Genomic DNA, 17,540 nt, shown 5'->3' with positions numbered 1-17,540 from the left:
CATAATTGAGAGAAAAAAAGCAATATCTCCAAAACCGGAAATGAGCAATTTAATTTCTCTTGGATATTAAAAGTCATTTCTCACTGCCACCTAACACATGGAGGACGGATAGTGCTCGCCTCAGCCACAGGAGCCGAAACAAGGCCAAGGGATCCCAGAGAGGTCTCCCCTCCCTGACAAACTGTTCCAGCGGCAGAAGCCAAGGGCGGGCTGGAGCAGAGGGCCTGCAGTTCTCTGATAGCGCTGTTCTCCACACCCACGTTTCGGCGGTGGGTGGTGATCATGGCTTCTGGGCATTTACAGGTAGCAGGGTACAGCCTAGGGAAGTCGGGGACCCGTTATTGTACCTTCCCAGGCAGCATCCCAGCCCCGTCAGGGTCCACGTGCACTCCAGAGCCACTCCCTCCACCCACTGTGCACAAGAGTAGGCTCACGAGCCTGGTCCAGCCTTGGTGGTTGTTGGTGCAGTAATGAGGTGTGGAGGAGAGGGGGCGGTTTCCCACCTCTAGGAGAAGAGGGGCCACTGCCCACCCTTGGGGGACTTCAGGAGTTCCCAATTGTGGCCCACAGCTGGGGCCAGCAAAGCACCACGGTTACGTATCTGGAGGGTTCACCCCAGCCCTGAAGATGCCCCGAGGGACGCCAGCAGCTGGAGGGCCCCGGGAAACGAGGCCCCACCACGGTAGAGGGCCCCTACCCACTCCAAACCCCTCAAAAACACAACAATCCGCCTCAGGGCGCATCCCAGCCGTGACCCAACACAGAGGGCGGCCACACCCCAGGGAGAGGCCGGGTGGGGACCGCAGGAGGCTGCTCTCCCAGTCCAACCCCTCGGGCCAGGGTTCCCGTCGACGCTGCCCTCCAGGCCACCGGATCCTCGCGCCAGCTGGCCCCACGGACCCACGGAAGGGCAAGGGGGAGGCCCCGGGACGGCGGGACGGTCGTCGGAGGGCGCCCTCCACGCCGAAGCCGCCTTCCAAGCCCCCCAACATGGCCCGGGGCGGCGGGCCGAGCTGGAGTTCCAGGGAGTCAGACAGGCGGCCGGAGGAGCAGGCGTCCGAGGAGACCAGGTGAAGCAGCGGGGTCGCCCCGGGCCCCGCGTCGGGGTCCGGGGTCGCGAACCCGCCGCCGCGCCCCAGCCCGCCGAGCCCAGGCGCCGCCGGAGCCTCCGCGAAGGTTCTGGGCCTTTGTGGCGTCACTGTCTCCTTGCGGAACCTTCCGCCGGCGCCGAATAAAACCCGCCGCGGAGGAGCCGGCGGCTCGAGTGCGGCCGGCGCGGAGGCTGGCCCGGCGCGGGCGGGAGGGGGCCCGGCGGCGGCGGCGGCGGCCGTGACGCGCGGGCGGCGGGGGCGCGGGCCAGGGGCCGGGCGGGGACGTCCGGGGCGCGCTGACTGTCCTCGCCCGCCCGCCCCGCAGAGGCAAGATGGTGAAGGAGACCCAGTACTATGACATCCTGGGGGTGAAGCCCAGCGCCTCCCCGGAGGAGATCAAGAAGGCCTATCGCAAGCTGGCGCTCAAGTACCACCCGGACAAGAACCCGGATGAGGGCGAGAAGGTGCGGGCCGGGGCCGGGCGGCGCGGGGCCCGCCGTCCATTATTCGGCCCGGGTGCGCGGGGGCCGTGAATTACTGACGCGGCGGGGAACCCGAGCTGCGTTTGTTGGTGAGGCGGTCACCAGGCGCCGCGCGCCCCGCCGCGGGGCCCGGCGGGGTGGCCCGGGGCCGAGGGGTCGCGGCGCGGGCAGGTGGAGGGCGCCTCGCCCAGCGCAGCCTCGCCGTGGGAGGGTCGCGGCTGGTGCGGGGGCGCGAGGCACTGGGCCCCGTCGCGCAGCTCATTCATTCCTCCGTTCACTCCACAAGTGTTCATGGGCCCCTCCGGGGTGCTCCGAACGCCGGGGAGGGCTGCGGCTGGAACGCGCCCGGTGCTCGTAGGGTTTGAGGGCATTCCTGTAGGAGAGGCAGCCCCCAACCCGGGACACCGAGGCACGCGCGACTAGAAGTTGTGTATTTGCGGGGAACGACCGGCATTGGATGATTTTTGTGCTCGTATGCACTGTTGATGCATAAACCCTGGGGGTGAGTTTCTTTAACCCGAGCTGGTACCTTGGACAGACCTGGTGTCCCTCTTGAGGAAGAGTGACTGGATTTGGTCTGTGTGCCTATCTCCGGCCTGATCAAGGTTGTGAGACACTGAATGATTACATTTTCTTTATTAAACAGGAACACGGGGATCTTTAACCTGACGCATCATTTTATACAAACATTCCAGGTTTTCTGTGATAGATGACCCACAGTTGGTCCTAAGTACCAATATTAGGCTGAAAAATGCTCTTCATAATAGAGACCTAAATTAAACTTTTCCATCCTGTTCACAGGAACAGAGTCAAGCCCGCTTTTTATCCCCAAGGAGGCTCATTATCCACCTGAAGAGGTGACTTGAAGGATCAGACATTGATCCTTGGGAAAGCTTGGCCTTCCTGCTCCTCCTTTCACTTGCCATTTTCTTATAAAACTTTGGATGTCCTGGTTTGGGGGAGGTGGGGCTTTTGTAGTAGCTGATAGCAGTGACACCCAGGCCACTTTTGAAGTCACAGATCACCCCTCTGACGTTTAGACCTGGGGAAACGATGCTAGTATCAAAATACCTGTCTGGTTAGCTATTCGAAGCTGGAGAGAGCTGTTTAGGGAAGGTTGGCTGGGTGGCAACAGTGATAGAATATTTATATTTAGCCACATGTGCCGACTGTGGCTGTCACAAGTTTAAAATGCCTTCCTGTAAGACCATTTGTCTGTTACTCGCTTGTCTTCTTTCTCATCTATATTTAGGTGGCTTACTGTAGCTTTTAAAGTCGCTGGCTTTCTACGTGGTGTTGGTGATTCACAGACGTGCTCCCTAAATTCACTGTTGCTGTGTCTGACAATCTCCTCTAAGGAGAGCACACCCAGGCTTCTCATTTCACATTTTGGGAGGCTGGCTAAAGGTGGCATGTGGGAAAGCCTTCTGACCCTGGTCTCAGGTCAAATCTCATAGCTCTCTCCAAGAGTGAGTTCACAGCTGTGTGCATACAGTTGGAGTGAGTCTGCTTTTGATGTTCTGAAGCTTTTTTTAAATTGGACTTGACTTCTACTACATTTTTGTAGGTGTCACCCTGTAAATACCTGTCTGAGCAGATTGTCTGGTTTGTTTTAAACTAGTATTTATTTATAGCCAGGCACTGGATTAGTGTCACAAAAGTGAGGCTCTTGGTGGTGAGGTCTGGCAAGTCCCTCTCATTTGGGGAAAGGGGGCTTCTGTGATGTTCCCACTGCCAGGAATACTTTCCCCTCCCCGCCTTCCATGAAGGGGATAAAACCCTTTAATTTAGTTCTCAGCTAAAACTTCTTCCAGGAGGCTGCCTCTGACCTGTAGACTGAACCACTGGCCCAGTCCTCATCCTGCCTTATTGCGATTCCTTGTTTGATACCTGTGTTCCCCACTGCAGAGTAAGCAGGGCAGGGACCACGGCCCCCCGCCCGCTCATGGGCCTTGTGTCTAGCTGTGCGGTGTAGGTTCTAAAATGTTTCTTGGCTGGCTGAATGAATGGAGATGTCATGAGAAGAAATACAGTTTAAAGAATTCTATGTGGGAGGAGGAGAGAGCCCTGAAAAAGCATAGTTTGGGAGGGGAATTGTTGTGGTGAAGCGGAGGGAATTGGGAGAGCAATGGAAATCTGGATTGGAAATCAAAGGGGATAAGGAGACTGGGGCCTCAATTTATAGAAACTCTGCTATAAAGTTCCCTGGAGAGGACTCATTCATTCATTCATCAGATACCTCCTTTCTGGTCCTACTGTGTAGACCTTTTCTTTTTTTGTGCCAGTCTATGTGTAGTGCTTGTCCGCCTTATCTGTCACAGGTGGAATCTTTTTTTTTTCTTCCTGAGTTTGTCACTGTATTATTAATGTCTCTTCAAAAATAGATTAAGGCAGTCGTTTCCCTCCTTGCTCCGGGACGGCTGAGGAGGCTGTTGGGGTGTTGCTCTTTGTTTTGTGCCCTGTTGTCCTGTGTTGCTAAGCAGTGGGCAGCCCGTGTCTGTTGTCAGGTGCTCAGTATGGAGTCTCTACTCAACTGCGGCTGGTTTTCTGTGATCACCCGGCTGGCGGGTCAGTAAGCGAGTCCCTTTCAGGGGCAGTGATGGGGGCAATTCTTTTACCCTAACTGGCTTTTGAGATGAGTTTGGTCTTTTGGCCAATTTCACTGTAACTTTTAGTTTGAATAATAGATTTTCAAGTTAAAAAAATCACAAAAACGAGCATGACAGTGCGGAAGTTTCAGAGTACGGAGGAAAGCCCACCAAGTACACGTCACCCTAACTGCTACCACTGTGCTGTTTCCAGGCTTTTTCCCGGAGGGTCGTACGTGGGCTTTCTGGTACATACTGTTTTTTTCTCACCACTTAGTATTTAATCATGAATACTTTTCCAAGTTGCTACATAGTCTCCAAAGACATTTTTTCCAGCCACATAGTAATCTCATTAAGGTCCCATGGCAAATTATCACAGTCTGAAAGGCGAGCTGGTCAGAGCACTAATCTCCGACGGGGGTGCAGGCAGGAAGCTGCATTAGACTCTGGAGTGCTGGGACCCCAGAGGTCGGTGGGTCCACTAGTGGTGGTGGGAGCCCCCATCCCATGTGAGATCTGGCCTCCGACTGAATGCCCCAAGTGACAGGGCGTTCCTTTTCCTTCTTAGATTAATCATTAATTCTGTTAAGTCCAAGTGTCTTGTGAGTTTCCAGGGTATTTGGTGAGTTTCTCTCTCTTTTTTTTTTTTTTTGTGAGGAAGATCAGCCCTGAGCTAACAACCGTGCTAATCCTCTTCTTTTTGCTGAGGAAGACCGGCTCTGAGCTAACATCTATTGCCAATCCTCCTTTTTTCTCCCCGAAGCCCCAGTAGATAGTTGTATGTCATAGTTGCACATCCTTCTAGTTGCTCTCTGTGGGACGTGGCCTCAGCATGGCCGGAGAAGCGGTGCGTCAGTGCGCGCCCGGGATCCGAGCCCAGGCCGCCAGTAGCGGAGCGCGCGGTAAGCCACGGGGCCAGCCCCCTTGGTGAGTGTTTCTAGTGGACATTCTCATGAATCATATTTACCTAGTCCCTGGCCTACAGACAGGCCCAGAAACTCTCTGGGGCAGCAAGACCTAGTTGTTTTCTGATCCTGCATACCAGGCATGTAATCCCTACACCTCAATTTTTTTGCTATGGAAAGGAGTAGTAGTGAATGATACCTAGTTCTTTGCAGAAATGGTGTGATAGTTAACATATCAAAAGATGTGACTGCCTTGGGTATGATTCTGATACCTCTTTCAGACTTAATTTTTAAAATTGCCCAGTTATTTGTTAGCTATTATTTATTAGTTACTTATTAGATCTCTATTAGGGATCTGTAATATAAGAGGAAACCTAGTATCTCTGTCAGCTTCCATATTTGTATCTTCTTGGCCCTTTTTTTTCCATATGTTTTATAGAGCCAGCTGCATTCTAGGATGTGTTTATATACATCTGTCTCTCAGATTAGACTGTACCCCTGGAGGGCCAAGACCCTACCTCATTTATTTCTGAATTCCCAGAATTGAGCCAGTCATCTAACAAATATTTTCCAAGTGCCTTCCACATGCTGGACACCATTCTAGGGATACAGCAGTGGACAAAGCTGACCAAACTCTCCGTCCTCATGGAGCTGCTGTAGCAATGGGGGATACACTCTGAGCAGTAAGCGCTGTGGTGAAGGAACAGCGAGGAGGCCGGCAGAGCAGGCACAGAGTTGCCGGGAGATGGAGGCAGAGTTATCAGGTTGGGCTTGTAGATGAGAGGAAGGGCTGGCTTCTACCCAGTGAAATGGGCCGCCTTGGAGTGTTTGGTGCAGAGGGTTGGCACGATTAACAGGCTTATTCTGGCTGCTCTGTGGAGAACAGACTGAAAGCCGGGATGAGGACAGAGATAGGAGACCATTGAGGAGGTTACTGGGGTGATCAAGGCAAGAGATGGTGTCGTCGGCCAGAGCAGACGTGGTGGTCGTGATCAGAATGGATGAATTTTGGATATTTTATAGTGTTCTGATTTTATTTTAAAAACTTCCATATGCCTACAGAAAAGACGAGAGTGGGAGACTGAATACCTGCGTTTCCTTCACCAGCTTCACCAATTGTAAATATGTTGCCGCATTTCTTTATCTCTATTATTATTATTTTCTAAAGCTTTGAAGAGTAAGTTGCATACATCATAACCTTTCAGCCGTAAATACTTCAACATGTTTCTTCTAGGAATGACTTCCTTGTACATAACCACAGTACAATTGTCACATTTAAAGACTTTAATGTTGAGAAAAAATTCACATTGCTCCAGTTGTTCCAGTAATGTCCTTTGTAGCCGTTTTTTCCTTAGTGCAAGAGCCACTTCAGGATCACACATTTTATTTAGTTTTCCTGTATTTTAGTTTTGCAGAATGTCCCTCACTTTGGGGTTTCTGCTTCTTAAGATTGGATTCCAGTGGTACATTTTTGGCAGGAGTGTGACACGTGGGGTGCTGTGTCTGTCTCGGGGTCCTGGAGACCTACATATGAAGGATTTGTTGATGCGAGAAGGGAGGGAGAGAAGAAGCGAGGTTTCGGTGTTGCCGATTACTGAGATATGGGGGAGACCGTGGGAGGGACAGGACTTTGGGGGGGAGATCAGGAGTACAGGTTTGCGCAGCACCTGTGCACGGACAGGTGCTCACAAGATGTCTGTAGTTGAAGTTCATGCCAGTAAACTAGTAGAGCAGTCCTCTTGAGCTGGAAAGCCAGGAGTAGCACCCCGAGTGCCAGGCTCTATCCCGTTGTGGAGTCGTAGCCTGCATCCCGGCTCCGCTCGACTTCTTCCTGTCCCGGGCAGCCAGAGTAGGAGAAGCCGCCAGAGTAGGAGAAGCCCCTTCCCTGCTGCTCTCTCTCCCTTCGTCTCTGCGGTTCCCTGCCGCCACACCCTTGATAATGTTTGCCCTCTGGTTCCCACTTTAGGAGGGGAGTAAATGGAAAATCAGGTTGCAGGTAATGTCTAGAGCAGCTAGTTGGGGGGTTGGGTGGAATACCTCTGTTATTGTGTAACGTTCATATGGTGGGTTTGCTTAATAAAAGAACTCAAACCTTCTCTCTCTCTTTTAAATCTCTCTCTTTTTTTCTTTTTTAAAGTTTAAACTCATATCTCAGGCATATGAAGTACTTTCAGATCCAAAGAAAAGGGACATTTATGACCAGGGAGGTGAACAGGCAATTAAGGAAGGCGGCTCAGGCAGCCCCAGCTTCTCTTCACCCATGGACATCTTCGACATGTTCTTTGGTGGCGGAGGACGGATGGCTAGAGAGAGAAGAGGTAAATGCTTGTAAAGACACGTAAGCAAGTTTTGTAGTCTCCAAATGGTACGTGTTATTGGAATCAGGATGGATCGTGCTTTAAAAGGATACAGTTGTCATGTTTTGGGATCATTGGCTTTAAATAGTTCATCACTTGTCTAGTATCTAGGCTACCTGGAATCTCTTAGCACATTTAGCAATTACCTGACACCCTCCAAACACCACATAGAAAGGGGCAAATGGTGATGAGTAGAATGGAGGAAGGTCAAGTTCATCTTGCTCTCTTTTTCTCTGTTGGGCTCAGGCCCTTGAGTGTCCTGAGGGACATAGATGGACCTCCTCTGGTTGTTGGTGATGCCTCTGCCAAGAGAGCTTTTCTCCCCTTCTGCCTGCCCTCTTTCCCGTGCCTCCTGACCTGGGCCAGCGCCCACGGGCTCTATTTCTGGCTGGCTCTCTGCCATGTGCAGTGTGGCCTCATTTTCTCAGCTTGCTTGGAGATTTTCTAGGTAACAAAGTTTACCCCTTCATGTTTGGACGTCTTTGTAAAAGAACCTACCTGCCTCTCTTCAGAATGTATTGTGCTGAGCGCCTTCATCCCCAGGAGGGGAGTGAGGGACTTAGCCCTTGCTGAATGCCCCAGGCCGCTGGTTGAGTTGTGAGGTGTGCTCCTCCTAATTTTCCTACCTCTTACTTCCTGCCAGGCTGTGAGCTGCCACCTCTGACTGTCATCAGTGGTCTCTAATAGCCCCCTTCCTCCTGTCCAGTTTACTGTTGATAATCTGCTTTGGACCTTGAAACCAGATAGATAGCTAAGCTTACTACAGTCCTGGATAAAATCAGAAGAAATAAGCTCTGCATTGGAGTTTAAGAAGGGCAGTTTGGGTCAGCGGGGGCCCCTGGATAAATAAGGCTGTTATTGTTCTCACATTATAATTGACTTCGAGCTTCAAAAAGCCTGGCTGTCAATTCTGTGAACACAGTGTGCTGAAAATCACAAAGTGTTTATTAGGGAAAAATCCTTGCCCTGTTGTCTGGGTATGTTGCCTGCTCGCATAATTGACAACGTGGACGTTATAAAAACCTTGGGTATGCTCTTGCCCAGCTCTCTCACTGTCTTGAGATGAACAACTTCACGCCCTTAATTAAGTTGTCTCTCAGAGTTGACAGCCAATAAACAAGAACAGTTTGTCTCAGTGACTGCCAGAGCCCTGCGGGCAGCAGTGAGGGACCTGAGGCTGTGGGTCCTGAAGGCTGGCATAGCACCAAGGCAGACAGACTCCCACCCTGAAGACGAGAGGCCCACCGTCCTGAATGCACAGACAAGATTTCAGCAGATGAAAGAGTTCCCACTTGGCCACAAATTACAAAAGGGCTGAGAAAGCAGAGAGCTTTGTGCTCAAGGAAGAGTTTCAATTACAGGTCCAGAGACGTTGTCGTGCGTTCACCTGTGAGGAAAAGGCTCCTCTCATAGGGAGAACCTAGTTAACCAGTTTCGTTGGTTAACATCACCTTAGCTTTTCTCAGAGCTCTCTGTCTCCTCAGATTTGTTCTTAGAAAATAAAGGTGGAAAGGCTTTTTGTTGACCTCCATAAATGATTGAATAATTAGCTCATAGCTAGGGATGGTGTTAGTTCTCATCCTTGGCAGAGGGCCAGAAGGATGGGCCAGGTGGAATAGAAGCGTTGCTTCCTGCAGGGAGGGGACTGAATGACACAGGCACGGCTTTGAGTCTCTGGAGACGTCATAACACTACGTGTCACGTGGGTGGTATTTAATGCAGTGTTATATGTAATACAGCATTACTAATTGTGTTTTTTTCCCCTTGGTAAGGCAAGAATGTTGTACATCAGTTGTCTGTAACTCTTGAAGATTTATATAATGGAGTCACAAAGAAATTGGCCCTCCAGAAAAATGTAATTTGTGAGAAATGTGAAGGTAAAAATTAATTTTTGAATGAATCTCATAGTTCTGATCCCCTAGACCTGGAAACAATTCTGATTGTTTTACACTTCAGAGAAAAATAATTTGTCTTTTCAAATGTGAGAGTCAAACAGAGATTGCAGATAGGTGGCCTGAGGGCCAAATCTGTTTTATTTGGACATGTACATTTTTTATTTGGACTGCACATTTATTTAATATGTTGACAGTTATTTTAAAAATTTAAAAATCAAGACTGTTCACCCAACCTAGGGGTCAGCAAACTTTTTCTGGAAAGGGCCAGATAGTAAATAACTTAGGCTTTGTGGGCCATATGGTCTCTGTTGTAACCATATAACTCTTAATGCAAAAGCAGCCACAGACAATGCATAAATGAGTGGACGTGCCTATGTTCCAGCAAAGCTTTCTTTACAAAACCAGGCAGCTGGCCATAGTTTACTGACGCTTGACTTAAATGTAAATATAATTAATGTAATTTTATTAAATCTGATTTTTTGAGAAAAGTCAGATCTGGTGACCCCAGACCACATTGTCACACAAGGAATTGGCTGAGCTGGGTAGCCACCCCTGTGGACAGGGCTGTGTTCTCCAGTTCTCCATAGCCTACTCAGTCACCTGTAAGCATGGGTGTTTTTCCACCCTGGGGTGGAAGAAAACACAGTTGATGAAGCTCAAGTAATGAATTTGGCGAAACACAAATGTTTGAGATCACATGCTAACATCTGGATATTATCTGCATGGCTAAAGTCATCCAGGTTCTTCCACATTGCTTTTCATGATTGTAAATAGTCAGAATTCAACCCCCAGTGTCCCATTTAATGGCTCATTACCCATCTGCTGTGGTACCCAGTAGGGGTGCTCCTAAGGGAAGAGCACAGCTCTCACTCCTATCCCCCTCCTCACAGGCGTCGGTGGGAAGAAGGGATCTGTGGAGAAGTGCCCATTGTGCAAGGGGCGAGGGATGCAGATTCACATCCAGCAGATCGGGCCGGGCATGGTGCAGCAGATCCAAACCATGTGCATCGAGTGCAAGGGCCAGGGCGAGCGCATCAACCCCAAGGACCGCTGCGAAAGCTGCAACGGTGCCAAGGTGATCCGAGAGAAGAAGATTATCGAGGTACACGTGGAAAAAGGTGAGGCTGCGCGGAAATAGTGCTCCACTCGGCTGGAAATGCTTCTCGGGTGCTAATCATGGGGCACATGGGTTAGGTATCAGGGAAATGAGATATATGACAGCAGGTATTTAAGTGATATTAGAATGTGCTGTAAATTCCTATTTCCAAGTCATCTTCTCTTGACCCTGCCTGGCTTTATTTCCATCCCGTGTCACCTGCCCAGGTTTTCTTGCTGAGGCCTGCTTCCTGGAGATCAAAAATAACCTCTTTTTAAGGTTTTCTAATGTTCTGAAAGTCACTTGACCTAAATTTTGGTTAACTGCCCTCTCCTGCCATTCTCAGATCATTCCTTTAGAATCATTTGGAGAATTCTTTCCAATAGTTTTTATTGCTCATTGGCCATAAGAGCTTGTTTAAGTCTTTGTAGCTGTATGTTCATTTTCTCCACACATTTCCCCTCTGTTGCATCAGATTATCCCAAATACAGTGCCTTCCCCCACTATTCATCTTGCCTGGCACCATCATTTTAAGGCCTTTTCCAGTCTTAGCTGTTTTCCAAGTATTCCCTGATTATTCTGTGGCTTCCTAATCTGGTGAATATATCCTGCCTGAGAGATGAAACCAAAGTACAGAATGAACCCCCAACCACCACAGCTGTTGTTACAGGACTTCTTGTGTAAACAGGCCTTATGCTGTGCCTGTGTGCACACACTGATGATCAGAAAGCCCCCAGAACCATGCACTGTGTGTGCAATGGACAGTGGGTAGTGACCTCGCACTGGCAGTGTGAGGTCAGTTGTGGCATCACAGGCCCTGGGCGGGCGGGGAGCGTGCCATGAACCTGTGATGTGTCGGCCTCGTTTCCCGCTTGCCCTGCTGCATGCTGTGCTGAGGACCCGCCTTACGCTGAGGGAAACGTGGCCTCTTTCTCAGTGATAATCCCAGCCACCACTCTCCTCCCCATGCCTGCACGAGGTCGGGAGGTTTGATGGGTAAAGAACCCCCAAAGAACTCTGTGTGTTGTCTTCAAAAGCTTTGTCAAAAGTATGGTTTTTAAGAGAAATAGCTAATCAGAAAGGGATGATGTTTCATAGGTATGAAAGATGGGCAAAAGATACTGTTTCATGGAGAAGGAGATCAGGAGCCTGAGCTGGAGCCTGGTGATGTCATCATTGTGCTTGATCAGAAGGATCATAGTGTCTTTCAGAGACGAGGCCATGACTTGATCATGAAAATGAAAATTCAGCTTTCTGAAGCCCTTTGTGGCTTCAAGAAGACGATAAAAACACTGGATGATCGAATCCTTATTATTACATCCAAATCAGGTAATATTTCCAATGTGTGTTTCATTGTAACTGTTCTGTATGTTTGGCATAATACTACTGGCCGGTTAGCCTGGTTTTACGTGTCAGGTTGACTTCTGTCACACAAGCTAGTGTGACGTAATTTCCTCTAAATTTAAAGTCATCACCACTGACTCCTAAGAATTTTATGAATTTCTTTTATATTCTCCTAGAAAAAAAATTCAGAGTCAGGGGAAAAGCCTCAAACAGGAATCTTGGGGGTCTAAAATTCTAACTGGAACTTGCCAATTAAACTTAAATTTTTATTTTTGTTTAATAAGATAACACAGCTGATAATAGGAGGTGTTTTTCTATCACCTGGTGATCTGTGCTGATTCATCCACATGTTCCTGTGCTGTCGATTACTCGTGAGACATTCTAAGACAGAATTTTCCTTGAAAAAAGACACTGCCTATCAGCTTATCCTTGGAAGCTTCCAGAGAAGTACCTGTCTGCACACCCACAGGAGCTGGACAGAGCTGCCCCTGGACCAAAAGGGTTCCCAAGGGCCTGAGCCTCAGCCTGCCAGCAGTGTATGGATTCCAGGCTCCCAGCTCCGGGAAGGCTAGTGTTCACGGCAGTGAGAGGCCATATGGGCACCAGAGCACCTGCCTAGAAGGGGCTGAGGGGGAGGGCAGGCAGATTGGAAAAGGGAGCAAGGCCAGGCTAGGGACCTTGAATTGAAGCTGCCTCTGAATAGCACCTAAGGTCAATTGTTCAGGTCAAAGAATGTCTGGACAGCGTGGTGGTGGCTAAGCCACCCAGGCGCCCTCAACCCCATCACTGGCTGTGAGCAGTGCTGCTCTGGTGCCCCCTGGCCACGGGGTCAGGGAGTAACTTCCTATGGGCATGTGAGGTTTAAGGCTAGAAGGGCGGTTCGGGGCTGCAATGGAGGTAACTAGCCAATAAGCCTGTCCAAGGGCAGTGGTAGCTGGTGATAAGACTGAAGTCCAGTGGCATGAGCAGTGGCCACCTCACCTGCCTGACCACCTTCCAGACCTTTCCTGCCTCTGCCCATTTCTCTTCCCCTTTCTGGCCTGTTCTCTTCCTCTGCCACTTTTTTCTTTGGCTCTTTCTGTTGCCTTCTTTTCTGAACATAATATGAAATGGAATTATATATCCAAGCCTTGATCAGAGTTTTTTTTTTTACTTTTTATTTGGAAACAAACAAAAAGTTGTAAAAATAAAAATAGTCCAAGGATCACCCATGTATGATTTGCCTATTGTTAACATTTAACCCAATTTGATTTTTTTTCATTTGTGCTCTGTATGTGTGTTTATATACATATACTTAAGGATTGGGGAAAGCACTGTAGTATAATGCAGAATTGGCAAGAAAACTTTAAATATAACACCTTCCTTTAGGTTCCATTCCATAGACCTCCCAAGGTACCCATTTCCTCCCCTGTCTAGAGTAGGAAAGTTTGAGGTTCACACCTCTAACTGTGAACTGTGAGGTTCACAGTTCACACAAGCCCTTGGCCACCTGTTGTGAGTAGGTGTGTGCCCAGCACCCCCTGGAGTCATGTTCAAGGCCCCTGACATTGTCTCAGCCCTGATTCCAGCCCTTCTGGAAGCAGGAGCCGGCAGCATCTGTGTGTAACTTCTTTGGGAAAGCTCGTCCTTGGCCTAGAGGGGGCTGGCCCTGGTCAGTGTGGCAGAGCTCCCTGGAGCCGGGCCCCCGCTGTGGGATTGGAGCCCAGCACTCCTTGCTGCCTCGCACTCATCCCAGCCACAGGGAACCAGGGAGCCAAGGACAGAAGAGAGGAAGTGAACCAGGGGCAAGGAAGTGGTAAAGCCCGGGAAGCCCATTTCCTTGCTTAGCTCTAAGGAAGGGCGGGGTGTCCAGAAAACCTTCTGCTGGAAATTTCTCTTCTGTGTTTGTTCTTTTTGCTCCTTTATCCTTTTCTGTGTCCTCTCCTTTTCCTTCACCCCTTCTTTTCTTGTTTTGGCTTATTTCGCATTCCTTCATTTCCTCTTCTCTCTTCTCCCTCCTCTCTTCTGCTTTTGAAATGCCTTCCTCACCAGAGGCCCTTAGGCTGTCTTGAGCCTTGCTGAGAATTAGGAGATTAATGAAAAAAGTGCCCTAAGAGCTGCCTAAGGGTGTGATGCCCTGACTGAGGACAGACAGTTATCTCCTGGGAGAGCCTGACTCATTGTCCTGTCCTTCTCTTACATGTGGTTTTCCATGCTTGGTCTCACGGTTTCCCAGCCCCCAAGCCCCCGGTTGAGAAGCAGAAACGTGAGGAGTTGTGCTTGAGAGCAACCAGAAGTGACACCTGATAGGACCAGAGAAACAGAAAAACTAAAAGCCCAGCAGCCTGGGGCCATTTAGCTAAGTGCCCTGTCCTGCAGTCAGTGGCTCTGAGGCCGCACCTGAGTCACCACCCTGCGCAGAGTGACCCCCGAGGATGGAGTCCTCGGCATGCTTTCTTTTTGAAACTCCCATGAGATACTGTTAGAGATTTCACCTAGGGGAGTGGGCTGCTGAGTAAATGAGTGTTTAGCTTCCCCTCCCTTCTCTTATTTTTTCTGAACATTTCTTTCCTTCTTTGTGCATTTTCATTACTGAGCTGAAGAGCATACTCTTTCAGAGACTCTTTAGTCCCTTTTCTTTTCATGTTTGGGGGGAAATAACATTTTTAGACTTGGGGGAGAACGTTAGTGCTCTGGGGGGGTCTAAACTCCCATGATGCCTTTTGAAAAAGTGTAGGTGTAAGACCCAGTGAGCACAAGGTAGGGTGACCCCAGCCCAGCCGCCAGGAGGAAGTGAGAGCCTCTCAGCTATGAAGGAGACCGCCAGCGGCCGCAGGAGGCTCTCAGGCCGGGTAGGGGCTGGTTGGACGACTCTGAGGCCCTTTCCTGCTCTGAGTTCTGCTTGAATCTGTGAGCAGGTTCTCCTCCCACTCATGGTAGGGATATGTGTCATGACGTGAAGAGGCAGGCTGATAGGTATTAGCCCTATTTACCCAGACCTGAGTGGTCTGATTGCTTCACTTTTTTTTAAACCATCCTACCTTATGATGGAGGCTCCAGCATGCTGTCTCCTTGACACAGTGCTGGAGCCCAGAGCGTGGGCCAGAGTTCCATGCCCCGACCCCTCACCCTCATGCCCTTCACCCAGACAGGACCTCTGATGAGGATCATTCTGGCTGGGGCCAACTTCCAGTCAGATGCAACATTCTCCCTTCCTTTGCCTGCTGCCATGCTGGCGCCAGGGCCTGCCCCTACGCTCTCCCAAAAGGGAGACTGACCTCTCCAGGCTGCCCTCCACCTTTGTGTTTCATAACTAAGCCTTTTCTGCGGCAGGTGATGTGATAAAGCACGGGGACCTGAAATGTGTGCGTAATGAAGGAATGCCTATCTACAAGGCACCTCTGGAGAAAGGGATTCTGATCATACAGTTTTTAGTAAGTTCACGTGTTTTATTCTCATGAGACATATTAAGTGCCTTAATTGGGAAGGGAAAAAACAACCACCATTTTTTCCCACCTCACCTTTTGCAGGTAATCTTTCCTGAAAAACACTGGCTTTCTCAAGACAAGCTTGCTCAGCTGGAAGCTCTACTCCCTCCTCGACAGAAAGTGAGGATTACAGATGACATGGATCAGGTGGAGCTGAAGGAGTTTAATCCCAACGAGCAGAACTGGCGCCAGCACAGGGAGGCCTACGAGGAGGACGACGACGGGCCCCGGGGCGGAGTGCAGTGCCAGACGGCGTGACGTGCCACCAGCACCATGGCCCGGCCGGACTAGCACATGATGAATGTAAAGTTGGCACAATGAAAATGGCATCGCTTTAATGGCCTCGTGTTTGGGGTGTCCTGTGTATGTGTTCAGCATTCTCAATTGCTGAGTATCTTTTTGGTTTTCCTTTCGTTTTTCTTTTGGTTGTAATTTAAGTTAAGCTTAATTTATATTTAAATGTTTTAAGTGTAAATCACCTCTAGTCTGCATATGGAATCTTTTTATTTACATTTTTGGGATACTTTTGAGATGCCAGTGACTGCACTGACACTTTGTGCTTCTAGTGGCTTTGCCATAATTCAGTCCACCAATAAAGCACAGCCCAGATAGCAGCTCTTAGCCCCCTAGCAAACCTCCAGGCACCAAGTGGGCATCCTGGCCCATATCTAGCTCTGTGGTTTCTCTCTCCTCCATCCCTCCTGTGGCAGAGTTACTGAGGGCATGATCTCAGGGCTGCTAATGTGACCCTTCTGAATCTAGATTCTAGATGATCCTCCTCAAGAATAAAAGCACATCTGTGGATTGGACTTGGCTCTAGTGCCTGGTTCACTGTTCTGTGCCCTTGAGTGGTTGGAATGGGGTGTGAGTGTGTCTGATCACCTCTTTTGGAAGCTTCCTGAACCTTCCAAGCCTTGTGGTGATGACAAACCAGTGTTTTCAATGAAATGCCGACATAAGTTTGCCTGTGACCCCTGCACCTTGTTCTTTGTGGTTTTAATGATTTTCTGTGACAACCTTTGCAGTGCTCTCCCACCAAAGTGCTTACTTGTAAAGAAAACTAAACCATGTCCCCAGCAGCCTCAGTACAGCAACAGAAGCCATGGGAGAATGCTGGTGGTTTGGCCCCATGGCACAGCCAGCTTCCCACCTGACCAGTGATCCTGGATAACTTGAGGGTCTGGAAAGGCATGGAACTTCTCAGCGTTTTCCACCTCATTCTCCCAGATTCAACTCCCTTCCAAAGGATCATTCCTCTTGTTGCACAGCCATATTACAAAGGGCTTCCTGCTCACATCATAATGTTTTGGTGAGAACTGCACTGACCGAGCTCCACTATGGACTGCAGTCTGTATGGACTACCACTGTAAATGATAGCTTGTTTGGAGGGATATTAGACATTATTTTACTCTTGGCAGGTAGACTACAATTTAAACTTAGGGTTACCTCAACCTTTAGCTATTACTGCTCCTTTCCTTCCATGACAGTCATGAAGAAAAACTGCTACTTTCTGAGCTGCTGGGTTAAAGCAGGGGCCACCTGTCAGATCCACCCTTACTTAGTTATACAGTACCTGAGTTTGATTCAGACCAGGGACCGCCCCTAGGAGGGTGGAGGGTCAAAGGAGCAGATCAGACCCACGGCAGGTAGGGTGAGCCAGCTGGATGGACCAGGCTCCAGCAGAACATTGCTGGACAGTGGGTGGGCATAATTTGCTCAAAGTAGATACAGAAAGAGCCCCCTTTGACCATTGGTCAGGATAGACATAAAACCTATTCTTCCAACTAAGCCTATGTGAAAGTCAATTCACAAATGGACCACGACTCCAGGGTGTTCTGTTTCTGTGCTGTGACTTCCTAATAAATTACTGCTAGAGAACTACTATTTAGTTGATGATGGGGCAAAATTACATTCAGCTCCTTCCTTGTCATGTAAATGGAATGTGGAGGGTGTTGCTTAAAATTTATTCCACCTGTACATTTGTCACTTTAAAATTAAAACTGAGCTGGTATGAGAGAAAAATGGCTTTGGTTTTTTTCTTTTCCTGAGCTCAAATGAACAGTGTTAAGTGCCAGCTTGCCTCACGTTGGTTGATATAATGGAATGAAGTTTCCACCCTCGTGGAGCTTATATTTTGGAGGTGGGGACAAACGCCAACACCAGGCAGTGACAACTGCTATGAAGAAAAAGAGTAGCTGGGAAGGGATGGGCAGGCCTCCACCGGGAGCTGACATCTGAGCAGCTACCTGAGCACAGTGAGTAGACCTCTGAAGTTCTGAGGAAGGGGCATCCCAGCAGAGGAAACGGCAAGGGCT

At 49.3% G+C, this 17,540-nt stretch overlaps 1 protein-coding gene across 1 annotated transcript; it reads left to right on the top strand.

Annotated features, from left to right (window-relative positions):
* Positions 1-822: 822 nt before the first annotated feature.
* On the top strand, positions 823-16,968 carry DNAJA4 (DnaJ heat shock protein family (Hsp40) member A4). The gene is made up of 8 exons (XM_058542178.1): positions 823-1,070; positions 1,417-1,555; positions 7,204-7,384; positions 9,196-9,300; positions 10,209-10,436; positions 11,513-11,743; positions 15,071-15,171; positions 15,268-16,968. The coding sequence occupies exons 1-8, from the start codon at positions 991-993 to the stop codon at positions 15,481-15,483; spliced, it is 1,281 nt and encodes a 426-aa protein (XP_058398161.1). The 5' UTR covers positions 823-990; the 3' UTR covers positions 15,484-16,968.
* The last annotated feature ends 572 nt before the right edge of the window (positions 16,969-17,540 follow it).

Source organism: Diceros bicornis, chromosome 5 (assembly GCF_020826845.1).
Source record: "Diceros bicornis minor isolate mBicDic1 chromosome 5, mDicBic1.mat.cur, whole genome shotgun sequence".
Lineage (NCBI taxonomy): Eukaryota > Metazoa > Chordata > Mammalia > Perissodactyla > Rhinocerotidae > Diceros > Diceros bicornis.
The sequence above is the reverse complement of the archived record's forward strand: the minus strand, read 5'-3'. Positions and strand labels throughout refer to the sequence as shown.